Source organism: Tenrec ecaudatus, chromosome 1 (genome assembly GCF_050624435.1).
Source record: "Tenrec ecaudatus isolate mTenEca1 chromosome 1, mTenEca1.hap1, whole genome shotgun sequence".
Taxonomy (NCBI): domain Eukaryota; kingdom Metazoa; phylum Chordata; class Mammalia; order Afrosoricida; family Tenrecidae; genus Tenrec; species Tenrec ecaudatus.
This window is the reverse complement of record NC_134530.1, coordinates 159,411,451-159,438,977: the sequence shown is the minus strand read 5'-3', so window position 1 is coordinate 159,438,977 and position 27,527 is coordinate 159,411,451. Positions and strand designations below refer to the sequence as shown.

Here is a 27,527-nt window from a genome sequence, read left to right as displayed (position 1 = left end):
TCCGAGAATACTTGTCACACGATGCTTCCGTCTACACTGCGGGCGTCTTTCTTTCATTACAGCTGTTTTCATGCTCATTCTTTTCCGATTCCCTCCGCTCCTCCCAGACGGACTGTAAGTGCCGAGCTCCTGTCAGCCGCCAGCCCGGGCTCCGTGCCGCGCGTGAGGAGGCGCAGACGCGGAGAGAAGCGGGCCTCCGGCGGCAGCGCCTGCGCAGGCGCAGTGACTCCCCAGCGCTCTCGCCTCGCGCGGGCGGCGTTAGGACGCAGGGGCGGAGCCAGCGCTGTTCTCGCCCGCTGATTGGTCCGTTGTGCGGACGGACAGGCAGCGCCAGTCCGCTAGCAAAGGTGCTGCTCGCGGCGCGGGCGTTCCGAAGCGGCTTAGCCAGCACTGGCTCCCGGTGCTGGGCGGGAGCCGAGGGGCCGAGGGGAGGGAGGGGAAGGGCAGGGAGGCGCCTGTTGACTAGAGAATTCGCGGGGCTAGTCGGACTGGAGCCTCTTGAGACGCCCTATTCTGCCACGACCGGGCCTTGGAGGCCCTGCAAAGCCTCTGCGTCCGAATCCGCTCGGGGTCTCGCAACGCCAGCCTCTCCTTGAGGCTCAGAGTTCGCGTCACCACCCCCTTTGGCCCACAGCCCTCTCCCCGCGCATCTCAGCGGCACGGCCTGCGTTTCCACCGTGCTGTCCTTTCTGCCCGCCTGCACGCCCGGCCCTGGGCTGCCCTGCGCTTCCACACCGAGCACGTGCACGCGACTCGGGACTTCGGAACAACTTCAGGGCAGGGGCCGGGCGTGGGGGGTTCTCTTTGGGTGTGCATCTCCAGCAAACCCAGATGCCCACGCACCGCGACCCCAGGGGCAGGTAGCACTGCCCTTGGGCCTTTCTGAGACCCGCACTCGGACCAGCGGTCACCGTGGAAAGCCCTGTGAGTCCCATGCGTAAGCACTGGACTCCCAGGGGTGCAAGAAACAGATGTTGACTGGGCATGGGCTTGAAGGGTCAAAAATGAAATTTTGAAACTACTAAGCTGGGCTGGGGCATTGTTGTGAGCTCACCACAGCCGTGACCCCTATTTTTTCCTAGTAGGACCATTGAATCCTAATGGCTTACAAGGTGAAGCTCGTTAGCATGTGCATAATAAATTCACGCTGACAAATAAATGAAGTTGTCATTTAGTTATGATCCCATCACAGACCTGGGGAACAACTCAGAGCAGTGGGTCACAGGCCCGTCACTGAAGAAAATCCAGACAGGCTTAAAAGGGTGTGTCTGCATGTGCGGTGCTGTAGACAAAGACCGCTCCAAATCCAAGAGGTGTTTACTGTAAGGAGTGTTCAAGTAGGGTGGGGTGGGGTGGAGTTTCCCCATCTGATCCTCCAAGGCTCTGGGGTGACTCATTCTTCTTTGTCGGGCTTGGGGGTGGGGCTGATATTTGTTTCCTCGGTTGGGACCTGCTCCCCCTGACCCTTGGCATCCCCCGTGTCTCCAGCCACTAGTGCCACATTCCTCAGATAATGGATGTTGAAACAGTTGGTCTGCTCGACCCCAGGATTCAGGTCACAGCAGAAGGCAGTGTCCCTCCAGAAGGTACGTCTGGGACCACAGAGGTCATCGATGAAGGCCAGTTTCTAGGCAGGAGAAGCAGAGTGAAGGAGAAGTCAGGCACAAATACTTGAATGTCCCAGATCTCCCTTGGCTTCCCTTCAGCCTCCCCGGACCTTTTGGAGTCCAGAGAGGGTACAAGGCTGCTTCCTGACACAGCTGGATTCCTTGGGACTGACAAAGAAGCTGGGGTCCAGAGAAGGCATACTGGGAATGTAAGGGTGGGGAGCCATTTAGGCCAGGAATAAAGACTTCCGGAACAGAGAAAGAAAGATCTCCCCCCGCCCCCACTCATTATTGCAGTGGGTGGGTGTGAGGTGCTAAAGAAGAGGCATGATCTGCCTTCTAGCCCTTTCCAGACCCTCTTCCTGAATCTCTTGGGAGTCTGATTCTGTGTGTCCGGTGCACTCACTTCCTCTTCTGCACAGCAGGCCTGCTCTGGAAGGGGCATGTCGCAGCAGCGGGCAGTCATGTTCTGGATCAGCCCTGGGATCTGTTTGCTGTGTCGGTAGGAAAGGGGCAGCTGTCAGGGCTTTGGCCACATCTCTACACATCAAACGTGCTGAGAAGCCACTGATGGTACCCTTCCCAGCGTGTCCCCCAGGAAGGCGGTTTGGGGAATGGAAGAGGGTTGGCAAAGACTCACTGCTTGCTGAGAACCCTGTGGTTTCCGCAGAGATGGTTCATGAGGTTGGAGGTGACTCGGCTGAGGTCAAGGGTCAGGATGTCCTGATCGTAGTTGGGATAGGGAGCCCGACGGGCAAAGCAGTCGTCGCGGGCAGGGCTGGCAGGGTAGCGGCAGCATGAGTGGTGGTGGGTCTTTACAGCCTGCACCTTGTCACAGTACCCATCCATGGTGTCCTCCCACTGTGGGCCAGAGAAAGGGAAGTCAGACGCCCGGCCGCCTGGCCCCTTCCCTCCTGGCCCTTTGCTTCCCTCACTGCCCCCGACTAGCGGGCCAGGGGCTCCTAGCAGCAGGTTCCAGGAGAGGAGGCAAAGGAGCAGCAGTGAGGGAGGCAGTTCCGGAGGCGCGGGGTTGGGAAGGAGGGAAGGTGGAAGGGCAGGCGAGGCTTGGAGTCGGCCGGGGGAGGAGATGAACGGAAACAGTGGATGCAGAGGGTCGGGTGAGGCTGAACAGACGGACAGCAGACGGGTGTGTGGCTGATGCCCAGGTGGACGAGGCCAGGAGTGTGGGATGAAGGTCAGGACGAACACACTCAGATGATGACCACAGTGGTGGACGAACAGCCAGGCAGACGAACGAGTGTACGTGCTCACAACGGGAAAGTACATGGATGGACGGACCGGTGGGATCAGAGGTCAGAGGTGGCAGGCAGGCAGACAGGTTCTCGGGGTGCTAGGACACCCACTTACAGCCTTCCGTGTGCAGGTGTGGTTATCCCCCTGAAGGCAGCAGCGCTGGAACTCCGCCTCCAGCTGGGTCAGAGCCCGCAGCTGCCTTTGGATGGGGTCGGCAGCTGGGAGGTTGCGCGGCACGGAGCGGAAGCGTTTCAGGTGGCAGATGTTCTTGACATTGTCTGGCGTGGGAACCCCCGGGGGGAAAGGCAGTTTGGGGCCCGAGGTAACGTGGAGCTTTTGACTAGGGCAGGCCCGGGTCTGGTAGTGTGGCTGGGATGCTTCCTTTTGGAAGCAGGTGAATCGAGCCTCTCCCTGCTCTTTGCAGCACCTGTGGGCTCGGGTCTTGACCGAGAACTCAGCCTCACAGAACTTGATCAGAGCGTCCTTCCACTAGAGCAAAAGGGGAGGGTCAGGCCAGCAGTCCCCTGTCCAGCTTCCTGCTGCCTGCCCACCCTGCAGAAAAGCATCCTGGGCAGGTAGGCAGGCAGACACAGCAGCCCAGGCTCTCCTCTCTCCTGGCACACTGGGGGGGTGGGGGGGTGGGCTGGAGGGCCAGTGAGAGAGAGAGAGCAAGGTCCCCAGGCTTATACTCTTGGACTTGACCACACACACACACCACCATCGGGAGTCCAAAAGCCCCCGCCCTACCATCCCAGCCCCCCCCTACACACACACCTCAGGATCAAAACCCAACCCTTACCACAAGCTCTGCACACTCCAGGCAGTTTAAGCGGCTGCGGCAGCGGCAGCACCGGGAATATCCAGTTTCCAGCAAATTGAGGGTTTCACCTTGGCGAGTGAGGTGGGAGTAGCCAGTCTGGGGCAGATTCCAGGGGCCGTACACCACGTGTTGGCGGGCAGGGAAGCATATCTGGTTCAGATTGTCCGGAGAAGGGCGCCCAGGGGGGAAGCCATCCAGCCGGAAGCCCCAGCCCCCTCGGGGTCGACCCCGCTGGCAGTGCTGGGCTGGATCCCAAGACTCGGACTCCCTGCCCTGGAGGGGAGCTGGTTTTTCTAGAATTCAGGAAGACAGAGTGGGAAGGGAGAAACATGCTGGGGGTGGGTGGGTGGGGGAATGGATGACCTGGGTGGGTTGGGAGAAGGGTCAGGAGGAAATGTGGTGGCCAAAGGAAGGAATTCAGTTGAGGCTCTTACCTTCAGACTGGCTGGCTGAAAAAAGGAAACCAAGAGAAAGGAATGGGAGAGCCGAACCCGAGAAGGGTCGCCCCTTGGGCTGCTTCCCACAGCTCAGGCTCCGAGTTCTGAAGCAAGGGAGCATGGGCCAAGGTGACTGAAGCTGTCACTCACCGTCTTTCTGCTTAGAGCCAAAGGTCATCTCCTCCTGATTCGGTAAATATGAGTCTACTGGGGTGGAAGATGAAATAGGTGAGCAAAGGGGCTAGCCCACCCCACGCCCCAGGTCAGGATGGGCATCTCTAGAACAAAGCTGCTTAAAACGCCTTAAACTGGGCACCTGAATGTAGAGCTCATGGGAAATGTGGTCACAGCCCAAGGTTCCTGGCCACACAACGTCCAAAGGTTAATTCAAAATCAAACGTGTAGTGAATCTGAGGTGTTGCTGGCAGCGCGTGCCCGTGGAGCAGATGTTGGGGGTGGAAAAAGTTGAAGTCCTTGCAGAAGGCCTGGCTGGTTCCCATTCATAAAGAGGAACTCAGAGGAGAACCAAGTAAACATATAGTCTGTTTTTTTTCTTGCAACCAAAAAAATATTTATTTGGAATATGCATGGCCAGCACAAATTATGAGACTGTAAAACCTACACCATCATAGTATCATTTAGAGAACCCCCAAGTTCAGTTGGAATCAAAAGGGACAGAAGCCTGTGTGTTCTCACAGAAGCAGAAAAGCTTAAACTTCCCAAACCAAAACAGGCAGAGCTTTGCAGGTTCATACTCTGAATCAGAAGGGAGTGGGGACAACCGACCACGGTAGGAAAGCATTTCACAGTAATTTTAAAACTTGGCAAAGCGAAGGGAAAGGTAAGGAAGTCATAAGAGAGAAAGGGGGCAACACACTGGATGTTTTAACAGAAGGAAACTAAAAATGTTTACCAAAAAAAGGTTCTAGAAAGCTTTGGGCTCGGGATGGAAACCAAAAGGTAATGTGAAAAACTCATCATTATTTTCTGATGACTGATTGATTCACAAGAACACTCACGTTGGGGGAGGCACGTTCTAGTTTTATAAATTCTATTTTCAATGTCTCATAAGTTGATAAAGTGGTACGAGTTTCTCAGTTTTACAGATAAGGGAACCAGGGCTAAGAGCAGCTTCACCAAGGCCCACAGCTGCTAAGTGGCAGAGCCAAGACTGGTCATGGGACCCTGGGACAGGCTGAGTGGGTCAAGAGGAGACGTTGCCACTTACCTTCTTTTTGTTCAAGTTCTCCTTGAAGGGGAGTGGCTTCCTGGGGGAGAGGTTGGTCTGCTGCTAGAACAGGAGGGAGGACACAAAGGTCAGCCTGGTGTCAGGAGGCCCCGGCCCCATGGGGCTGGCAGAGGTGAAGGAAAGGGCCACCACTCACCTTTCCTTTCCACGGGGAGCAGGGGAGAGGGCTGCATTTCCTCTTGGGCAGGAATGGCTCCCCTGGAGAGAGGGAATTGCACTACAGAGGGGGGGGGGTGTGAGCAGGGGAGGGGAGGGGGACCCATTTCCGTCTTCCCCACCCGAAGAGGGAGGGGTAGCTGGGTAGCGGAGGGGCTCTGGGGAAACATACCTTCCTTCTGTTCCTCAAAGGCAAAGGCGGGGCTGTGCAGGGATGCATCCGGGTGACCCATGGGGCGGGTGCTGGTAAGGGGTGGGGAGGGGGGTGCTGCATAGCCAACTAGAGGGGAGAGGGGAGGCAGTTAGAAACTAGTTCTTCCTGGACCCGCCCCATGCTACTCTCCTCCACTGACCCTTACCTTCGTGAGGATGCTGGGTGAGCTGCCTTGGTCTCAGTTCCCTCTGGCCTGGAGCCTGGAGCTCTGGAGAGGCATGGGGAAGTTGGGGAGGTTCGACCCAGGGGAAGTGGACCAAGGCACCAGAAACCTCTCTGTACTGCTGCTACTGTGTCCCCTCACCCACCCCAAACATACAGATATGACTAACTGGGTTCTAAGAAAGCCGGTGATACTCTGCTAGTCCCTGCTCCTAGCTGGCTCGAAGTTTGGGAATGGGACATGTGGGGCTGGGGCATGGAGGCCCTACTCTTTCCTTCAGGCCTTCTGGGCTCTCCTCCCCACAGCCTCTGCTGGGCTATTCCTCTGGTCTTCGCCTCACCTGTGCAATACCACCACCACCCGCCCTCTGACTCCAGGTCCTTCGAGCCTCGTAGGGCTTCTGTTAAGAAGTCCTGCCTAGAAGTTTACATGCCTAAGCTGCTAGGCCCAGCTCTGACCCACGCTGTTTAGGATGTAAGACAGATGATTCATGACACCTTGAGGCAAATCATGCCCATAGCCGCAGAGAACTGAATCGATTGTCCCCTTTTGGGCCCAGCATTAAGGTGGGTGAGGAACGTGTGTGTGGTCGAGGTGTCCGCTTGGTGGCTCACCTGGCCTGCTATGCATGGATACCCGCTTAGCCCCCCCTACATAGGTAACAAGTCAGGGAAGGCACCCTTCAGTCAGCCACTTCTGAGTAGCCTAAGGGCTCATCCCACGTGCACTTTCAGGCAGGAGCCCCTTGTTCTGGCTCCAGCTACCCTCCCAGGATTTGCCCATGTAACTCCAACGTTGTGGGCCTGGGTAACGCCCTCTCCCCTCACGCCCCTCCTTGGTTAAAGGCTCCAGACCACCTAGGCTTGCTGAGGGGGCCCGATCCTGCGGGTGACCTGCCACGCCAGGACCTGGGCCCAGGCCATTCCAATTAGGGCAAATTCCCCAATGCTCCCTTCCAACCCAGCTCACCTCCCTCAGCAGCTGCAGAAACGAGAGTCAAACAGGCCAGAGCCAAGGCTGCTCCCGACATGGTCCCCATTTTGGGGCAACTGGTCACTGGCCACCCAGGAAGTGGATTCTCACGGGCAGATGCGTATTTCAAGGGCTGGGCAGCTGGGAGCCTGCTTCTCCGGTTGCTGTTACTCATGTTGTGAGCTCCAGGCCGGCTCCTTTATAGGCCTGCCTTTATCTCCGCCCTCCCGAGCTTCCTGCGTGACTCAGGACCAGCTGCTCCTCCTCTGCCTGCCACTCCTCCCAAATTCACTCGAAGGCCTCCTCAGAGGATTGAGAAGAATGGGGGTGATGGAGGGAGCATTCTTCTGACCCCGAAGAGAAACGATTCTGAGACTCAGGAAGCACGAGATGTCGGGGACCTTATTTGTGCCTCAGTTTCTCTTCTGTATGTTGCCTTCTGGGAAGGATCTGACCCCCTCCTGAAGCGAGGGCAGGGAAACAGGCACTACGGACGTTTGCAGGGGCAACAGACTAGCCATCCCAGTGAGCTTCCCCAACCTCCCGGGACAGAACCAGGGAGAGACAGAGTCCAGCTTCCTTTGCCCTCCCTCCGAGGAGCCAAAGTGAAGACACACCCCTAGAGGCTCAACATTTATTACCCTGTTTCACTCCTCTCCCATCCAAGCAGCTACAGTGCCCTTCCCTCCCCACGGTCACCAACCCAAGTCTGGGTTCAAGGGGAGAGAGGCCAGGACTGCAGGCCCTCAGCTGAGCTGGACGCTGCTCTCTGAGGGCGGCTGGGCGCTCCGGAGCTCCGTCCATCCGTCCGTCCGAGGACCAAGGCTCAGAACACGTCCTCGGCATTGGGGACTCTGGCGCTCTGGAGCTCTCGCAGCCGCTCCACGGCCCCCGTCAGGCTGCGCTCCCCAAGTCTACGATTATGGCGAGTGCGGATGTTCACGGTGCTTCTGCTCTGCTCTTGCTGGCCCACCACTGCAGGGAGAGGAGAGGGGGCCTGAGGGGTAGCTCTTTTCTCTGTGCAGACATTCAAGAGACCTAAGTCTGTAGGAAGGGTGGAGAGACCCAATGTGGTTCAAAGACAGGCTATGCTGAGCTCTTCTATGTTCTCCAGGGTTCTCCCCGCCTGACGTGGCAGGTCATTCCATTCTCCTCCATGCCCTGTCATTGCCAGTCAGCCAAAGCCAAGCGATCAGGAAGCAGAGAGAGGATGGTGGGGGTCGGGTGGGAAGGTGGGGTGGGATGGGAGTCAGGGGGCTGGAATACGCATGCGCATGAAGTCCAGGACTGCGGGCAGGGTGAGTGGGGTGCGCAAAACTAGAGAACTGGGGACACTGCTGGGGAGAGCTGCTCCGGCTTCACCAGAGCTCTGAACGGGGAAGATCAGCGACAGCAGCAAGGCGGCAGGACTAGACTTCTCTCCCCAAGGTCTTTCTCCTTGGGATCACTATCTAGGATAAACAAAACTAATTAATGAGCACCTTATTAACCTTTCCAGTTCCTTTCTCTCTCATGAAGCCTTGGTTAATTAGCCTAACAGGCGCTGAGGGCTGGGGAGTGGGGGAGGCAAGAAGAAAACTGTTCTGAGGTTCAGAGGTGAAGGAACCTGGAACCCAAATGAGTCAGGTGTCCTGAATCCTGGCTCCTTGGTCAGGTAATGAGCTCCAATTAACCCAAATATGCATTTAACCAAATGTAATAGACAGGAAGGAAGAATGCAGAGGGCGGGTGAGCTTCGAGTTCTGAGGTCCTGGGCTTTGGCTACTCCACTCACTCACTCACTCACTCACCAAACTGAAAATTGTAGTGGGCCAGCTGGGCCCGGCGGATTCTCCGGCTGAGTGTCAGTCCAGAGTCAGTGTCCAGGTCGCCAACCAGTCCTGCGGCCTGTAGGCTCCGCTGTGCCTGGGGCAGAGGTTTGGTGACGGGAACTTAAATTAATGGAAGGTTGGAGAGCCAGATGTCAATCTCCCCCAAGTCTCCCCAGTCACTCCTTCCCCTGCCTCTGGGCTCGCTCTCCAGCCACCCCTCATTTCACCTCCACCCCGAGGGCTCCGCCTCATCCTCCCACCTTCATTTTTGTACGCCTCCTGTGGGGAATGAGGCCACGCTCCACAAGCCCCTGGACCCTGCCTGCTGCTAGCCACCACTCTCCCCAACCAGCCGTCCACACCGCAACTCCAAAAAGCAAACTATAAAACCAACATTTGCCCAACTCCCTTTGTGTGCCAAGTCCTAGGCACTGCCAAGGCACTGATTTCCCTAGCCGTGCCGCTGCCGCCTCTGCCCTCGTCCCACCTCTTACCTCCCTGGCATAGTCTTCCTGCTCAGGCCCCACAGGGATGACCACCACCTGGAAGGGGGACAGCCACAATGGCCTGGTTGGAGAGAACAAAGGAGGGCAATGATCTATTCTGACTCTGGTCAGAAGTGTGGGAGGCGCTGGGAGGCTGAGGCTGCAGGGAGATTTGAGAAGGACATAGAAGCCGAGGTTTGAAGGGGAGGAACCATCTGGTTTCAAGGCCAGAGCAAAAATCCGGGTCAGAGGTCTCACCATTTCCCCCCACAGCTTTCTGCCAGCACACCCAGCATTCTTTCCACGGAGCCAAGCACCGCTCGGTGGACGAGGACTGGCCGCTCCAGGGCTCCCAGGTGCCTGGAGTGAACAGAGGGGGAAGGAGTGAAATGGGGACACTAACACACAATGCACACTCCAGATCATAGCCCAGTTCCAAGAACTAGCCTGCCTTTGGCAGGGGAGGGCGTGGAGGGCTTGCGTTAGGTTTCACCGTCGAGAGTGGAAGAGGGGAGCCTTCACCTCTTTCATGGTTGCCAAGGGGAGAAGGGACGGGGCCAGCTTCCATACCCTCGGTACTGCAGGTTAAACCTCAGGGGAAGTTGGAAGTCAAGCTGGATTGTCCCACACTGATGGGGCCGCCCCAAGGCGTCCTGGAGGTGCACATCAATCTGGAGGAGACAAATGGAAGGCATGAGACCGGCTTCCCCCCGTCTTCCCCGCCACTCCCTCTCTTCTCAGGCTGTCTGTGCCCCAGGCTGGTTTGAGTCAAGTCACCCAGCTATATCACACACTACCCTTCTACTTCACTCACTGGGGACCATGGCAGAGGCTCACATCGCACAAACCACACACCGAACTCACTGCCACAGAGGCAGTGCCGACTCCCAGTGACCATACAGAATGGGATCGAGCTGCGCTGTGAATTTCAGAGACTGTTGCTCTTCACGGGAGTAGAAGGCCCTGTTTTTCTCCTGCGGAGCCACTGGTAGATTTGAATTGCTAAGCTTGAAGTCAGCACCCCAAAGCATAACCACTGTGCCGCCAGGGCTGCCCCTAGCACCTAGCCCTGTGCAGTTTTCAGGGGTGTTATAACATTCATTCACGGGAGTGGCCCAGGCATCCCTGGCCTCAACACCGAGCGCCTCACACACACAGCTGCTCCCTCCTCTTAGGAGACACCTGCTCTGGCAGCTCAGCCCACGGGCGCCTGAGCTCCATGCCCACGTCTCTTCCTGTCCACAGGCCCATCACACTTTTCTTTCCTGAAACAGCCAGACCTGCTTTCCCTGCTCTCTTAAATCCCAACCTGTGGTCACCCTGACTTCCCACCATTGCTCAACGCTGCCCAGCACGACACAAACCACAAATGCGACAACAAAGGCAGACACTACTGTGGAAGACACCACTTCCAGCTTCAACCAGTCCCTCCGGCTGCCAGGAATCCCGGTCGCCTCCATCCGCTCTTGTCCACTGCTCCTTGGGACTGCGAGCCTTCTTAGTCTCTTGACACCTACCAGCCCCTCAGTGACAGCTCTTTGCTTCCCTTTTCCAGCGGCAGGAAATGATCAGATTATTAGGAGCTGGGAACGCGTTCTGCCTACCTGTCACATCTGAACCCTCCTTCCATCTACCCGCAGCCTTTCCTCTTCCGAGGAGGGCCCTTGATCCCACCCGCCCCACCCCTCCCGGTGGATCCCGCTGGAGCGTGCTCCTCCGCCTTCCTCAGGCCGCGACCTCATTGGTGGGGACCCTGCCCCAACTACAAAATGATGTTCGTTGCTACTTCACCACTGTCATTTTGCTACTGTTATGAATCGGGGGACCCCTGGGAAAGGCTCGCTGGACTCCTGAAGGGGCAGCGGCCGACAGGTGGGGAACCGCTGCTCCACTGTAAGGCCCTCTCCAAGGTCAACTGCTCTTCATAGCTCAGCGGTCTCTAGTCTCTCCTTCCGCTCAAACCTCGCCTTGCCTTTATCGCAGATGAAATTACTACTGAAGAAAACCTCACCTTTTTATTGCCGAGAATGCACCCAGATATATTCCAATTCAACAATGGTTGCACATACAGTTCGGTGACACAGTAAACTCTTCAAGTTGTACAGCCATGCTCACGCTCCTCCGGTAACAAACTCAGGGCCCCTTTGCTTCCTGCCGAGTCGTCCAGGTGGTCCCCGTGGCCAAGGCAGCCCCTCTTTACTTTTAACGAAAACTACTGTTTAAAGACTTCAAGGGATATTTTTGGCTTAGGTTTTAAAAATCATGTCAAATATTTTAAAATATTCTCAGGGGTTTCTTTGGCCTTAGTGGCTCTAGAAATGTTGGATTACGTGAGAATTATAAATCTCTTCCATGTTTCACCCTCCTTATAACGAGGATTCTTCAGGCTCCATCCAGCACTTCTGGTCTCGTGGCAAGAGGCCGATGTTCACAGAAGTCATTAGCCGTACATTCCGTATCTTCCTCCTACATCCGACTTTCCTTCTTCCTTTTGCTCCAAGTGACAAGAAACCATTTGTACTTTGTGACGTCACTTTTGAGATTTTAAGAGCCTACAGCTAAAATTCTTTAAAAAAACTTTTTACTAAAAAACCCCCACAAAAACCAAAACTTTTTACTGTGACTGAGGGAATTTACAGAGCAGACCCTCAGCTTTAAATTCAACATTGACACACATTTAGCTTCAGCTTGTTCACTGCCATTCCAAGGTAGCCTAGCCCCACTCCCCACTTCCTCCCTGTTTCCAGTTCTCCTTTTCTGACCCTTTTGAACTCTGTACTTGGGAAAACGCTGCTCCTTTGACCTCAGCTGGTTTAGTATTGCAAGGTGCGCATAGCTCACTAGTGCTATTGTTCCCTTACAGAACTGCCTATTGTCTGAAAACTGAGTCACGGGATGACTTCAGCTCCAGACTTGACAGGTGACTAAGCAAGACAGTCTCAGGGGTTCCTACAGTGTCTACCTCCTCAGAAGCCTCATGTTTTTCTATGAGTTTCAGTTTTATTCTACATTTTCCTCCCGCTCCGTCCGGAGCCTTCTAGATGATTCCTTTCAGAGCAGTAGTGGTGACTGGGCATCATTTAGTTCGTTTGGCCCTAGGGTTGTGAAGACTGATGCTAACCTGGTCCATGAGTCCATTAACTAATTATTTGTATCTTTTTTATTTCCATCACTTATATCTCTTCTGGACAAGGAGAGTCCAATCGTGTACCTTTGATGCTCACTAGAGGAGGATGTAGAACATTGTCTCTGTGGGCTAGGAAACGCCACTTGACCTTGGTGTCCCTGAGACGGGTCTTAAGTCCTCAAGCCCAGCAGCTCATTCCTTCAAGGTATTTGTTTATATCTAATTAATTTTCATAACATAGCCAAGGTAAATATCCATGTTTAAATATCCTGTCTATGTATTTCCCTTCTCACGTCTGTCAGCCTACACGTCTGCTTCACGCATCTACTTGCAGACCACCATTGCAGGGTTGTTTATGAAACATTATTTGGCCTATGGCCTTCTCACACTACTCCTAGCATCTTCCTACCCCCTGCCGTCCCCTCCAACCGACTATTGTTTACTGCCTCCCCTCCCCAGTTACATCTACTTGACTCCCTCTCCATTTAGATGTTTTGTGATAACTATTCCATCTTCTTACTTTCTTGTAATTGGCTTTGTTACACATTGCTCTCTTTGGCCCCTATTTTCAGTCCTGTAGGCTTGTTTCTATGTTTAACCTCTCAGTGGGCTGGCTTCTGGATGCTGTTATGTATGCTAATCTTAGGTTGTTGTCAGTTTTCTGTCTAAACAACTCCCTTTAGCATTTCTTGTGAACTTAGTCTGTTTTTTTCTACAAATTCTATTTCTGTTTGTCTGGAAGTGTCATATTTTTGACATTGTATTTAAGGTACAGTTTTGCTGGTTATATATTTCTTGGTTTGTATTTTTTTTTCTTTGTTGTTTATATATCATCTATTGCCTTCTTGCCTGCATGGTTTCAGTGGAGAAATTCAAGCTTCACCTTATTAGTTCTCCTTTGTAGATAAGTTTGTTGATACCAAGCTGCTCTCAGGACTTTTCCTGGTCTTTGGTTTTGGAAAACTTTATGATGATATGCCTTGGTGATTTTCTTTTGGGACCTATCCTGTTGGGGTTTGTACAACTTCTTGAGTGTTCATCTTCTCATCTTTCACATTAAGGATGTTTTCTTCAAAGAACCCTTTCAAAATTTTCTCTGTGCCTTTTTGGGTGTCTTACTGTTCTGGGTTTCCTATTATAAGTTAGTTATTCCTCTTGATGGTATCCCACATAATTCTTAGGCTTTCTCCGGAATTTTTTGTTCTATTTTGTGTTTGTCCCCCTATCAGGTTTAATAATGAGACTTGTTTTCAAGCGCACTAATTTGGCTTCGCATTGGTTCACTTGGACTCCTTTGCCCTTTCAATGTACTCTCTTTTAAAATTTTAATTTATTTTTCAATGTACTCTCAGAAATCATAACATCAATCTTCTGGATTTCCATTTGCTCCAATTGCATGAGTTCATCTAACTTTGCATTTATTTTGTCAGTTTGTTCTTGCAGTGTTTTCCTGAGTTCTTCCAGTTTTTCCGCAGCTTTGTCAAATATTCTCTCAATTCGCTAAACGTGTCTTAGTGACACTCTTGAATTTCTTATGACCCAAAATAGTTCCTCTTCATTAAGTAAGTTCCTTATCAAATAGTTCCTCAGAGAGGGTTTCTGGCTCTATACTTTGGTCACTTGTTTGGGCCACTCTGCCTTTGTTCCATGTGGTCTCTTCTTTGAGGGTACTGTGATGTTGTATTTGAATTTAATTGATGATTATAACATTAGTGTGTGCGTAGGCACCCCTACCTGTCTCCTGGTCGGCGTGATGGAGAGCAGGGTTGGCTGGTGCTGCCCACTGCTTACTGATGACCGAGGGGCCAGGTTGGGGACCCTGCAGCAGGCATGGGTGTTGGCCGCCATGGTGTGTCAGGCTGTGTCTCGATGAAGAGCTGCTTATAAAAGCGCTGCCATGGCACAGTCTGCCTCGCTCACTGCTTTCAATCAGCTCTGCTCCCAGTTGGTATTTCACTCGCGTGTCTGTCCTTTCTCCGAAGCTCAGACACTTGCTCTCTCCTGTCTTTGTTTGTAGAGGGTCTCGGTAGCATCTCTCTGGCTGGTCTGCAACCTTGCTGAAGTCTGCAGTGCAGAGTTCCCGTCTGCTCGTGGCAGCACACGTCTGTCCCTGCTGCCTGTAAGTCCCTCCTCGGGCCCCGGGTATCAGCTTCTCGCCTCGCACCACTACAGTCCACATCGTGAAAGAAGCATATTCTTCCACTCACGCCTGTCCTCACTTTATAAAAAATGGCTCATCCCAGGCTAACCACTTCTGCTCAACCCCAGAGATACTTTCACGCCTGACTTTCTTGCTTCTTTCAACTCGCCATGTGAGTTGGAATGTTGCACGCCAATGCTCACTCAACTTTCAGACTGGGAAGAGTTCTGCAGGAATTATTTCCTCTTTGTACCCACATAGCACTGACCCCACAGCCTTCACTAGACTGCAAGGTCCACAGAGGCAGGAATTGTATTCTACATAAGGTAAAAACTACTCTCTAGTACCTACTCAATATTTAATACAACAAAATAACAATTAGCACGTAAGACTCCGCCTAGGTGGCCCAGCTTACCTTGGGCCCATAGAAGGCCCCGTCTCCTGGGTTGAGTTCCCAGGGTTCCCCAAATTCTTCCAAGGCCTGCTGAAGGATCTGTGAAAGTAATGAGTTAAGAGAGGGGTGTTCCAACTTAGGCTTTATGAGCAATATATCCCTCCAGGCCCAACAACTACCGCTTCAGAATATGCCTCTGAGGAGCCTGGTTCCTGTCTCCCCACCCTCCCTACCAGAGAGCAGTTTATCTGCCCCCACTTCCCTACCTCCTACTTACCTGCTCAGCCTGGTCCCAAAGGCAAGACTCCCCTAGGAAATCAGATGGCCGCGTGGACAGTGCCAGGCGGAAGGAGAAACCGAGGACAGCATAGACAGAGCGGACGAAATCAAGGCAGCCTCGGATCTCTGCTTCCAGCTGCAGACAAGAAATAAGGGTGAATTGCGTGTCTGCTAGAGACTTGGGGTGATGGCAGTTTAGGGGCAACAGAGGACAAGCATACAAAGGGAGCACAAAAAAGCTGAGGCTAGAATAAAACTGAAGATAGGGCAACTGAAGGGATGCTGCAAGCTCAAAGTGAGCATGGAAAGTGGCTCTAAGATGTTTTTGTGGAAGGTCAATTGGCATAGCACCGTTCACAAAGACCATGCTCTCCACCCTACGTTGGTAGGTAGCATCTAATATACAAACATTGGCCTCTCCCCATTCAGAATAAAGAGTAGTGACAGAAATCAAGACATGGAAACAATCAGTCCAAGGAACTAGTGGGCCACGCAAACGTCAGTCTCCACAACTGTGGGACCGGAAGAACTAGACGGTGCCTGCTACCACTACCAAGTGCTCCTCGGCATGTCCTGGACAGAGAGGGGGAAATATGGACTACAACTTAAATCCAAAAGCGACCAGCCTTCCGGACACAAGCTGAAGCCCGCCCCCGACTAAGGCCCCTAGTCACCTTCAGGTCGGGGATGGAACGAATTCTCTTGCTGGAATAACCAAACGTGTCAGATCCAAAGGGCAACATTTACTGAAGGACCAAGTTCAGTGAGTTAGGAAAGGAGGAAGAAGGGAAACAGGAAACACAGGAAGCAGGTAAGTGACGGTCCATTGAGATGGCAATGACTGAATGGGCACCAAGTGTTGACTGGTAATCTGCTCTGGAAGCCTTCACCCAATAAAAAGGTTTTTTGTGTTCTCATGAAAAAATAGCCTGTGTATCAAATGAAGGGGGAAGTGCAGAGTGGAGACCCAAGGCCCAAGTGTCGGCCAATGGAGATCCCCTCATAGAGGGGTTTAGGAGAGGAGATGGGTTAATTAGGGTGTGAGGTAGTATCGATGAAGAACACAGCTTTCCCCCAGATCCTGGATGCTTCCTCCCCCCAACTACCATGATCCGAATTCTACCTTGCAGGGCTGGATAGGACAGAGGTTGTACACTGGTACATATGAGGGTTGGAGGTACAGGGAATCCAGGGTGGATGATACCTTCAGGACCAAGGGTGTGAGGGACGATGCTGGGAGAGTGGAGGGTGAGTGGGTTGGAAAGGGGGAACTGATTACAAGGATCCACATGTGACCTCTTCCCTGGGAGAGGGACAGCAGAGAAGGGGGGAAGGGAGACTCCGGATAGGGCAAGATATGACAAAATAACGATGTATAAATTACCAAGGGCATATGAGGGAGGGGGGAATGAGGAGGGAGGAGGGGGGGGAAAGAGGACCTGATGCAAGGGGCTTAAGTGGAGAGCAAATGCCTTGAGAATGATTGGGGCAGGGAATGTATGGATGTGCTTTATACAATTGATGTATGTATATGTATGGATTGTGGTAAGAGTTGTATGAGTCCCTAATAAAATGTAAAAGAAGAAAAGAGGAAAAAAATGATTAGGGCAAAGACTGTACAGATGTGCTTTATACAAGTGATGTATGTATATGTATGAACTGTGAAAAGAATTGTATCAGTCCCAATAAATTGTTAAAATAAATAAATTAAAAAAAAATAGCCTGTGAAATCTGGAAGTCAAAACAGTTTAGCTTATTTCCTAAAGAATGTGCCTCGAGCACAGTGCTTTTCAGAAGAACATCTCACTCTCTGTCATGGAGGTTATTCTGACTCATGGCAACCCTGGAGGGCAGGGTAAGAACTGCCCCTGTGAGTTTCTGAGGCTGTTTACAGGCGTAGACAGCCTCGTTCCTCTCCTGTGGAGCAGCTGCTGGTTTCTAACTGCTGACTTTGAGGTTAGCAGCCTAATATGTAACCACTACGCCCCCAGGACTCAAAGAATTATGTACATGGGGTCAGACTGACAGCGGGAGCTGGAAAGGTCGGATGGAAATGTTTATGCTAATGGTGGGAAAATAACTAGGAAAAGAGAACAGTTACACAATTTGAAGAATGTAATCGAAGTCACTGTAGACATTTTATACATGTAGACATTGCTGAATCGACAGGTTTTCCTGTGTGCATTTTCAACAACAACAAAGTCAAGGACTAGAGTCAGTCAATCGAATGCTTTGACAGAGCATTCTGTGCCCACCTGCTCTGGGGCACAGAAGATGTGAGCGTCGTCCTGCTGGAAGCATCGCAGCCGAGTCAGTCCTCCTAGACTGCCTGAAGCCTCCGCCCGGTGCAGGGCCCCGAAGTCTGCCAGTCGCAGGGGCAGCTCGCGCCAGGATCTGGGCCGGTGGGCAAATATCAGGCTGAGGTTGAAGTGGGGAAAGGTCAGAATCACAGGGAGGCTGGGACCCCAAAGATATTCCCTCTGTCCCCCAGGCAACACCCTCGCCCACAGAGGAGTCCTGTCCCTGCCACTCATCGAGTGACTTTCTCAGTAACAACAGCATCCGTGAATTTACCATGCCCTGCCTCTGTGACAGGCCCTGAGCCGAAAGAATCCGAGACAGAAAATCCAAATCCTTGATTTTACTAATAAGGCAACTGAGGCTTAGAGTGGTGCAGTGCTTGTCCCGAGTTCCCAGAGTAGATTCAAGGCACAAGTCAACATTCTTCCTAAGACTCTTTCTTATTACTTCATATTTAACAACTCGGCTGTCTCCTCCTAACCTGGGAGGAACCTGGTCTCCTGGTTCCCAGCTCACCAGTGTGCAGGGCAGTTCATGGGCTTGAGGGCAAGTGTGGAGTGGGCTTGAGGGCTGGTGGAGTGGTCTCCCAAAGAGCTGGCAGGTCTGTCAGAACCAGGGGGCTTCAGGACAAACATGTCATCCTTATAATGCTCCCAGTGTCCTGACTGTTCCCATAGTTGCGTAGAAAACAGCGTGGGGGTTTTGACTTCTGAGAAACCCCGGTGGGCGTACTCAGCCTGCAGAGGAGGGTACAAACATGGAAGGTGGTCTGCGTGACGGGGAGGAGGCAGAGCAACAGTGTCTGGTTATCCTGAAGCTTTCAGGCCTCGTGGATCACAGTCCCAACCTGCAGCTGGCGCGGTGCTAGCATGCTGAGGAAGTGACCAGCACTTTACAATGGGCTATTCATGCTTCCAGTCCCCTCGACTGACTCCAACACTCTGCCTTCTTCTAGCACCCCAGTTCTCCTTGGTCTTTCCTCCCCAGGCCCAGGCTCCCCTTACCCTGATAAAATCCACCAGTGCGTTGTACACCCTTGTCCCTCGGGGCAGGAAGAAGCAGCTCCCGGGGCTCAGTTCATTGAAGAAGAAGAGCTGCTGTTCCTGGATTCAGGAATGGCAGTGGTCAGTTCAAGAGGAAAGGGTGCTTTGGAAGTCGGAGGAAACACAAACCTGCTCAAGTCTGATTCTGGTATCTGCTCCCAACTCCACCATTAGATTGCTTCTCCCTTCCGACCCTTATTATCATCCCTCCCTATTTTTTCAGTCTCTGTACCTTCCCAATGCGCCGGTGGTCCCGCAACTCAGCTTCCTTCCTCCACTCTTCCCAGGCCTGCAGCCCCTCTGCCGTGGGGAAGGAGACCCCTGAGACCCGCTGCAGAGTCTCTGGGAGCCCCGGAGACTTCCACAAGGAGGAGGAGTTCTGAGGGAGGACACCGAGAATTCAGGGAAAGTCAGCGCGTGCTGGTCGCCCCAACCCCTCTCAACCCTTCCACAAAAGCTCAGTGTACGAAACAAACACACACTCCCAGTGTAAGCAGCACAGACACACTGCTCGGCAACCAGGCGCTCAATCTGTGCACTCGCTTCCTGCCATCGCCGCCTCCTGCAGCCTCGGACCTGCCTGACTCTGGTCTTCGCCAGGCCTTCCTCTGACTCCTCATTTGTCCCCTCTTCCAACCAGTGGTGCCCAGGAGAGGGGCTCTTATGTCAGTCCCTGTCAAATGCCGGGTTACCATCTCCTTATCAATCTCGCCCAGACACAGAAATCCAAACGCCTCCACTGGTGCTTCCAGACGCCTTTAACCACAGTAAAGAGAAGCAGCCCCCTCTTCAAGCTTCTCCTCAGACAGTTTCTCATGCACTAACAGGCTCTAATTGCCTCTCTGATGTAGATTTACTAGAACAGGAATCAACAGACTCAACAGCCTCGTTTCATAGTTGAAGAAAATGAGGAAGATCTACTCAAGGCCACACGCCGCGTCGTGGCGCAGCAGGACTAAGCACACATGGCACGACTCTCCGTCCAGCGCTCTGTGCCGCCTGCAGTATAGGCGATTACTTACTAGGGCACTTTCACTTGTTTGTTTGGAGAATATTTTTTCACAAAGGAGCAGGGTGCAATGCCTTTCCTTAATGACCCATGGATGTCACTCTACAGGCATGTGAGTTGTCTCTTATCCCCAGCATCTGAGAAGTTGCCTGCATCCCATTCACACACAGAGGCTTCTGGAAGACGTCATGACAAAGGCATCTTCACCAATACGCCTCAAAAAACGGACACTGAGGGTAGTCCATGGAAACGGCAGATGGACCGCAGTGGGAGTTTCTATCTAGGTCAGGCAGTCCTTGCGTGCGCTCCGAAGGCAACGGGGATGCAAACACCGCGTGTGCTCGTCTCACTGGGACTCTCGGCCAGGTCCGCACGCCCTGGTGGATCTGGTATCAAAGGGCACCCCGGGCTGGGTTATTTTGGACTTTTTTGCCCAGGCACCAAGAGCTGGATCATCCAAGAGAACAGGGGCGCTCTGGGTTACACATAGCTTGTACCGCTGAGTTCCTAGCGCACCATAGGCGACCAAAACAGTGCCTTTACACTTGCAGAAATCCAGCAGTGTGCTCTGGTCGTGAAATCGAGACATTCCACCTGACTGCAGACAGGCTTGTATTTGAGCCCTGGCTCGTTCAGAATCATCTCCAGCTGCTTGTGGCTAAAGCTGGACTCTCAATGGACTTGGCCAGTTGTACATCCTTACAGGGCCCCCATGTGGCACAGAGATCCTCTGCGTCAAATGCTCGTTTCCCACGTTCATCTTGGGGAAATCTCCTCTCCAGGCCGTGGAGGCAGCGCCCAGGGAATGAGGCGGAGAGCAGCACGGACAGCTGGAGTTTCTGCAGTGACTTTTCCAAAGCTGACGGCACCAATCCAGCTCAGAGAGAAGTGAGCCCAAGCTTGCAAGTAGTGTGTTTCTTCACAATGCCATCAGCAGTCTTGCTGTGGATGGCTTGTCCCACTTCCTCTTGACTTCCCTGTACATAAACTGAATCAAAATGATGAAACCTGACATCAAGAACCAATTTGGTTGCCTCCTCAGCTGTAGTCTTAAGCACCAATTCTGATGCAGCTGCGCCAGATCCCAGGACAGGAATGAGGTGGCCATTGATTACACCATTGTTTCAGATCCATCTTCTGTCGCACTTCTCACTAAACACAGCCTGTGTTCCTCGCTCTGCTTTCCCCAGTCAATATGGCACTTTTAAATACGTCTGTATCTCCCACCAAAGGTCTAGGTGAGACTATGCAAATGAAGTGCTTGTGGCTCACCAAGGGGATTGGATAGCTTGCTAATAATGCAAATTAGGTGTCTAACACCCCTGCTGGGGTGGGACCGTGCAAATATGGCTTATGGAAGTCTAACAATGAGGTTGTTCAGAGCCAATTTCAAAGCAAAGGGGTGACCTCACAACCACCAAAAAAGGAAGAACTCCTAAGTGGAGCATCCCCTTTGGGCTCAGGTACGCTGTGCTGGGAAATTCTTAGGACCTGGAGGCACAGAAAGAACGAGACCAGCAAGGGGAGAGAGCAAGTGATGGAGAGAAACAGCAGCGAAGAAACAGAGGCGGCAGAATCAGGAGAGGGCAGGAGCTGGCACAGTGGGCTTCCTAGCGCACGGACGGAAACGGCCGAGCGCTTTTGGACAGGAGACCCACTGGTGGAGTGCAGGGCCTTGATCGCTTGCTGACCATGAAGCTGAGAGTTGAAACACTTACTGAAGAAGGCCCAAGAGCCCGGTGGCAGAGGGCCAGAAGTGGTCCTGATTAAGACCTGTATTCTAAGTTGTTCCTTTCATCTCTAAGGTGATCCCGGTCCCAAGTTGTATCATGTTACTTCCCTAGTAAACTCATCATCACGAGTCCAGCGTGAGTTCTGTGTAGCCACTGCAATGAGTCCTTGGTCAGACTAGGAGAGAGTGCCCTGGATGGGCTGCGTGGTATCAGAATTGGTAAAAGAGCTGAGAGGTGGGGGTAGAGCTGACATCTCACCCCATCAAGGAACCGGCCTTAGACTGCTGATGCTGATTCTCCTTCCTCCTTGTGAAGTGAACGGTCAGCTATCGCCCCGGCCATGCTGTTTTTCACAGTGCTGTACACATCTGCCACTCCCTCACTGCTGCTCCTAGCCCGTCTCATTACTCATCTGTTCAAGGACACGATTTTCAAATACGGGATACCCTTGACTTGGGGTAAGGACTCCTGGTTGTGCTGTAGGTTCAGCGTCAGGCTGCTAATCGCAAGGCGTATGGTTCAAACCCACCAGCCATGTCTACGGAGAAAGACGAGGCTCCTGTAAACATCCACACTCCCAGAAACCTCCAGCAGCAGTTCTACTCTGTCCTACAGGGTCACTACAAGTAGCAATGGACTCCATGGCAGTGAGTTGTAATTTCAGGTCTTCTCCCTGTGCCCGGTATGTGCTGTTAACCAATATGCTGTACCATGCCTCACTCCCACCCCAGGACCCTCCCAAGTGTTCGTGCCTTCCCTCCCTCCGTCCCTCTCTGCACTGATGGTCAACTACAGGATTGAAACTGGCTTCTGGGGCCTGGCACGTGTTGAGGATCTGCTATCAATCTGGAGTTTCTAAGAGGCAGGAACTGATTTTCATCCTCTTTTTAGATTCCCCCCCTTTAGCTATCAGAGTTAGAAAAAGGACGGAAAGGATCATTTTCTCATTCCTTTGCTAATTCCAGTAAAAACAGGAGACTCGACCTGGCCCTGCCTTCCCAACTGACCGTTAGCAGTTTCAGTCCTCCAATCTGTCCAGTGTGCCGCAGGTGGGGGCCCCGGCAAAGATCAACCAACATGCCACACCTGGGAGCAAAACGGGAGAAGTTAGCGGTTTGCAAAATCCTGAGCTTTAACTTGTCTCTCTCGTGGCCCTTTGCTGGGCGAAGGGGGAGGGGAGCGTAGCTGTTCTAATCAAATGAGCGCTTTCAGATGAAATCCTGTTGCCACTTCTCTCTTTGGAGAGACACAGGTCACCTGCTTTCCTCGGCACCTGACCCCATTTTTGGCCCGCGCTGCTTCCCCAGTCTGGACAACTCTCACCCGTACACTGTGGCTGTTGGACCTGTCACTTTCTCTTCAATCAGGCGAAGTTTAAAAGGGTTGTCCTGCAAGAAGGCCGAAGGGAAGAGTGAAGACAAGTCTTCATTTCCACAAAGGTATCCTGGAAGACAGCCATCTCTTCCCTCATGCTTCTGGACCTTTCTCCTACATTTGTGCATGCCCATCTTACCTTGAAGAGCTGGTGGAGCTGATCCCGGGAAGCCTCTAGCCTCCGGAAGGGTAGAGCAGCAGCTGCAAGTTCCTGGCAAACCCTCTCCAAAACAGGCAGCTCTGAGCCCTGGACTGTTCTGGAAAGAGAAGGGTTGCTTGTCTGGCATCATCTGAGCAGCGTCACCTTGTGACACTTTTGTGGCCTACAGGGTGGGAGTGAGAGTTTAGTCTTGCCTTTTTATAAATTTCATTTTATCAACAAACTCACTGCTTAAAAAAGACTCAGAGAAAACAGAAATTAAAAATCAGGGCGATTTTATAGCTGGAGAGAAACTCTAGGTTTGAAATTAAAAAGCTGGGTGAGAGTAATATGGCTGGGAAAATACAGCAACAATAAATATAAGGAGTAAAACTTGAGAAACTCATACGAAGGTTATGTTTTAAGGAGAGCTAGACAGACAAGAGGGCCACGAGCCACGCTGGCTCCAATGGTACAGCCACGGCGTGGAGAGGAACTGTGACAATGAGGATGCGACAGTGACAAGCAGTGTACACATTCAACATGTGGCTTTTAGGAACGCGCGTAAGGAGGGACACGGGCACCCTATTAAAGCTTAATCAGGTCAAGCCCTCACGGCCTCAGTCTCTTCCCAATTTTCTCCTCCAAACTGACCAGGCACGAAGCCCCAGAACAGGCCTCCAAAGCACTGCAGGGTCACTCTGCTTCCCTGCATGACTCACCGCTCCTTTCCCAGGAAGAAATCATGGTAGAAACCACTGTCTGTACTTGGACCTCGGCAGAGGACGGCACCCAGGAGCTGTTCAGCGGCTGCCCCCAGGACATGAGTGCTGGAGTGCCAGAACACCTGTGTTCAAAGGAAAGCGTTCATGAGCTCACCTTTCCCCTTGCTCTCTGGCTGTCTCCTTGGAGGAGCTGGTGTGGTTCGTCCAGAAATAGCAACCACAAAAGGAAGAACGTGGACGTTGGAGGTGACTAGTAACCGGCACCATGTACAAACCCTGACTCACTGAAGAAGCACTCTCGTGTGATGCAGTACGTCTACACATACGGTTTAGTCACCGTCCCAGGTGACATGTGCTCTCCATTGTCTGGAGTCCAATAGACGAGGCCTGCATAACCTCAGCTGACGCAGAGGATAAAGGAGGGAGGTGGACAGGCTGTGCGCTCCGGTGTGGGAGCCATGCTACGGTTAAATGTGCAACATGGTGACTTACAACGTGTGGACTCAGGAGTGAAGGGGGCTGAGTTGGCGACAGTAGGCCTTAACTTCTGCTTTTTAACTTATTATTCTTACGTATTGGATCCAGGCTGTTGATCTAAACATTTTCATTAAAAGTTTTCAGCGCAGGCAGCAATAGGTAAGGTAAGAACAATCTATCGATTCTACTCATCTTAAATAAGCGAAGAAAGTCAACTATTGGGCTCATTTTCTCCATGAGCCACAGCCTCATCTACCCTGAGCCAGAGGAACTAAATGGTGCCCACTGACATTTCTGACCTGTGCCATAAAAGAGGGATCCTAATAGAATGGGAGAAAAATGTGGGATAAAACACAAATTCTTCTGCTTCTTTTAAAACTATTTGTAAAATTCAAATTCTTTTGTCATTTTGTCTATTCTTTTTCCATTACCTGTTTTTTAAATTTTATTTATTTATTTTAATTTTTTAATCATTTTATTGGGGGCTTGTACAATTCTTATCACAATCCATATATACATCCATTGTGTCAAGAACATATGTACATTTGTTGCCATCATCATTCTTAAAACCTTTGTTTTCTACTTGAGCCCTTAATATCTGCTGCTCATTTTCCCCCTCCCTTCCCACTCTCCCCTACCTCATGAACCCTTCATCATTCATATATTATTATTATTTTGTCATATATTACACTGTCTGACGTCTCCCCCCGCCCTCTTCTCTGCTGTCCCTCCCTAGGGATGAGGCTATATGTAGATTCCTGTAATCAGTTCCCCTTTCTACCCCACATTCTCTCAAAATTCAAATTCTTAAAGTCCAAAATTTATTGACCAGTTGGGAGTAGAGGACTCCCCAAGACTATCGTCTGGAGATATACTTTAAACCTTAACCTAGAACTATGCCTTGAGGTCACCTGTTAGCTAAGTGATAGATGGGTTCACAAAATAATGAAAATCACCTGTGAATAATGCGTGCCTTTGAAAAAAAAATCACCTATATGGATCAAATGGTCAAAAATTACTCTACAGCTGAGAAGGCATGGAAAGAGTACTGGAAACGGTCCAACCAGACAGAATGAAAAAGAATGACTGATATGGTATGAAACCGTAACGAATATCACTGAATAAATTTGTGCATTGTTCAGCGGGACCCTATTTGCTGTGAAAACTTTCATTTTAAACACAGTAAAATCCTATTTTTTAGAAGTACAGGCTCTGGGTTGGAAAGGGGGAACCGATTACAAGGATCCACATGTGACCTCCTCCTTGGGAGGCGGACGGCAGAGAAGGGGGATAAGGAAGACTCTGGATAGGGCAAGATATGACAAAATAACAATCTATAAATTATCAAGGGCTCATGAGGGAGGGGGGAGCTGGGAGGGAGGGGGAAAAAAGGACCTGATGCAAAGGGCTTAAGTGGAGAGCAAATGCTTTGAGAGTGATTAGGGAAAAGAATGTGCGGATGTGCTTTATACAATTGATGTATGTATATGGATTGTATAAGAGTTGTATGAGCCCCTAATAAAATGTTAAAAAAAAAAAGCACAGGCTCAATCAGTAAGCGGTCTGTAAGCGAGACACAGAGATAATGGAAACCAACGCTGGAAGTCCCTGCGTGCCTCTTACAGCTCAGTAGGCCCTGATCAGAAAGACACTTACTGCTTTCCCCTCTGGGGAATCAAATGTCAGAAATCTGACGTCAGAATCTGTCTCCAAGGGTCGCTCCAGATCATAAGGTTCTCCGTTCACTTCAGCAGCCACTGCAGTATCTGCCAATGTTGAACTGGAGGGATGGGGTGGTGGGGTGAGGAAAAAGACAAAGTTACAATGCACACCCCGGAGAGGACGGATTCCCTGTTTGCAATCCTGGGGCAATCGAATGTATCGCTTGTTCTTCGAGACAAAGAGAAAAGCTCTGACAGGAATCCTGGAGAAAGACTGTCTTGATGGCGACGGGCTAGCGAACAAGCAGCCTTGCTTTCTCGCCCCGCTCAGCCCACAGCGAGGTCCGGTACCTGATCTGCTGGGCTAGTTGGTAGGGGGTCGTGCTCCAGGCCACAGCGCCTACTCGCTGGCCTTCGGGAAGCGTGATCTGAATGGCCCGGCGTTCCCGCTGGGCAGCGCCTGCTGACCTCTTGACCTGAGCAGCCCAGAGCTCCTCAAAGAGACCAAGTCGCTCTGCCAACCAGAGTGGAGGGGTCGGCACAGCTGCCTGAAGGGAGGGAAAGACCGGTTAGGAGACTGCACGATCACACGGCTCCTTCCAGACTTGGGAACGGTGCTAGGCAGGCTAGGGAGCGGTCTAGGCCCTAATCCCGAGTACTTAAGAAAGGGAGGCAGGGGCCTCCTCTGGGGGGCAACAAGGGGTCCTGCACCCCCAGACTGTCGCCCCGGCAGGCGGGGGGCGCGCCCATGGCCGAGGCGGTCCCGTCCCGGGAGGCAGGTGGGTCAGAGTCTACCCCTTAGGTTTCGAATGAGCCGAGTCCGATGCAGTTCGGAAACTTTAAGTACCTCGTGCACCGAGCGCAGCCCACAGGCGTGTGAGCCTGGGAACCAGAACCGAGCCCACGCCGGACAGCGGCCCATGTTTGCAGACCCGTGCCTTCAGGCTCAAGCAAGCTTACCTCCGTCCTTCCTTCATCCGAGGCCCATTGGCTGCGGACCCGGCAATTCGCCTGTCTATTGGCTGCGGTAGCCGCCACTCGGTGTGGCCACACCCCCAGGGCCCCCGTAAACACACCCGTACACAGCACGAGCCGCGGCGCCCTGGGTTCCGGCCCCCGGCCGCCCGGAAGACCGCCGCGGTTACGCACAGCGATGGAGCCGCCTGCTCCGTTCCAGCTGGAACGCCGGGGGAGCAGTAAGGTATCCTGCCGCCTCGGGGTAGAAATAGAACCCTTGAGGGAGCGTGAGAAACGAACAAGGAGAGCTATTATTGTCATCTTAACCAGACATTTTCTTTTCCAAGACCTTTATTGACAGGTTAAAAAAAAGTTACAAACATGGGCTTTGGAGCCAGAGAGTCCTAATGGACTGGCCATTAGTATGCAATTTTAGCTAGTCTGCCCCAGTTCCTCATTTATACAATGGGCATAAACCAATTGTTGAAGGTCATTTCACATAAACATTCTAATAAATGAATGCAACAGTCCAGGGTGGAGCAATCTGTACCGAACCAGTCATAGTAATGCATAGATAAGAGGGACCTTCAGACCTAACCAACCCCACTGCCCTGGAGCCGATTACATCCCATAATGACTCTATAGGAGGTCGGAGGATAACTGTTTAGGGTTTCTGAGTCTCCATCTTTCCAGGAGCTAACTCATCTTTCTGCTCATGAGTAGCTGGTGGGTTTGAACAGCAAACCTTGTGGTTAGCAGTCCAATTCATAACCCACTGAACTACCAGGCCTCCTTAAGAGGGGGTCTTAGATCTCTAATTTTACAGATAGGAATTTGAAGGGCTATCAGTCATTTCAGTACGATCTAACAGGAAGTTAGAATCCAAGGCTTATACTCTGTAATATAAGAATGAAAAATAATACTTTCTCTTTAATAGATGTTACTTTTCATGTGCCCCTTCATTACTATAGAAATAGGAAACAGACTCCAAACTTTAGCT

The 27,527-nt window shown here is 52.0% G+C and overlaps 2 protein-coding genes and 1 pseudogene across 9 annotated transcripts; all 3 read right to left on the bottom strand.

The window, feature by feature from the left end:
* Positions 1-1,159: 1,159 nt before the first annotated feature.
* Positions 1,160-7,061, bottom strand: ECM1 (extracellular matrix protein 1). 8 transcript variants are annotated; one of them, XM_075561246.1, is made up of 12 exons: positions 6,870-7,061; positions 5,883-5,945; positions 5,696-5,803; positions 5,504-5,584; positions 5,347-5,409; positions 4,269-4,325; positions 4,116-4,130; positions 3,661-3,974; positions 2,976-3,350; positions 2,248-2,468; positions 2,014-2,101; positions 1,160-1,627 (listed from the first exon to the last, which is right to left on the bottom strand). In XM_075561246.1, exons 1-12 carry the CDS (start codon positions 7,045-7,047, stop codon positions 1,394-1,396), a joined length of 1,797 nt encoding a protein of 598 aa, XP_075417361.1. In that variant the 5' UTR covers positions 7,048-7,061; the 3' UTR covers positions 1,160-1,393. The 8 variants fall into 8 exon arrangements, with proteins under 8 accessions (XP_075417361.1, XP_075417377.1, XP_075417369.1 ...); XM_075561262.1 differs by having other exon boundaries at positions 4,269-4,322; XM_075561254.1 differs by having other exon boundaries at positions 5,347-5,406.
* A 414-nt stretch (positions 7,062-7,475) lies between these two features.
* Positions 7,476-26,531, bottom strand: TARS2 (threonyl-tRNA synthetase 2, mitochondrial). Its single transcript, XM_075561236.1, has 18 exons — positions 26,418-26,531; positions 25,922-26,118; positions 25,566-25,689; positions 23,430-23,554; positions 22,708-22,825; positions 22,518-22,582; positions 22,202-22,280; positions 18,685-18,831; positions 18,414-18,512; positions 17,926-18,146; positions 17,364-17,526; positions 15,107-15,244; positions 14,851-14,928; positions 9,739-9,839; positions 9,427-9,528; positions 9,178-9,250; positions 8,663-8,777; positions 7,476-7,847 (listed from the first exon to the last, which is right to left on the bottom strand). Exons 1-18 carry the CDS (start codon positions 26,490-26,492, stop codon positions 7,699-7,701), a joined length of 2,169 nt encoding a protein of 722 aa, XP_075417351.1. The 5' UTR covers positions 26,493-26,531; the 3' UTR covers positions 7,476-7,698.
* Positions 18,843-20,585, bottom strand: LOC142429232 (aldo-keto reductase family 1 member C23-like protein pseudogene; annotated as a pseudogene).
* Positions 26,532-27,527: the final 996 nt, after the last annotated feature.

Bases quoted from the DNA above. Each gene is read 5' to 3' on its own strand.
- TARS2 (XM_075561236.1), bottom strand. From the start codon at position 26,492: ATGGGCCGCTGTCCGGCGTGGGCTCGGTTCTGGTTCCCAGGCTCACAC. The intron at 25,690-25,921 runs GTACCGGACCTC...CCATCCCTCCAG, and splicing joins CAACTAGCCCAGCAGATCAG to TTCAACATTGGCAGATACTG. The intron at 15,245-17,363 runs GTGGGCACAGAA...TCTTGTCTGCAG, and splicing joins TCTTCTGTGCCCCAGAGCAG to CTGGAAGCAGAGATCCGAGG.
- ECM1 (XM_075561246.1), bottom strand. From the start codon at position 7,047: ATGAGTAACAGCAACCGGAGAAGCAGGCTCCCAGCTGCCCAGCCCTTG. The intron at 4,326-5,346 runs GTAAGTGGCAAC...CTTCCACCCCAG, and splicing joins AGAACTTGAACAAAAAGAAG to TAGACTCATATTTACCGAAT. The intron at 2,469-2,975 runs GTAAGTGGGTGT...TCTGGCCCACAG, and splicing joins ACACCTGCACACGGAAGGCT to TGGGAGGACACCATGGATGG.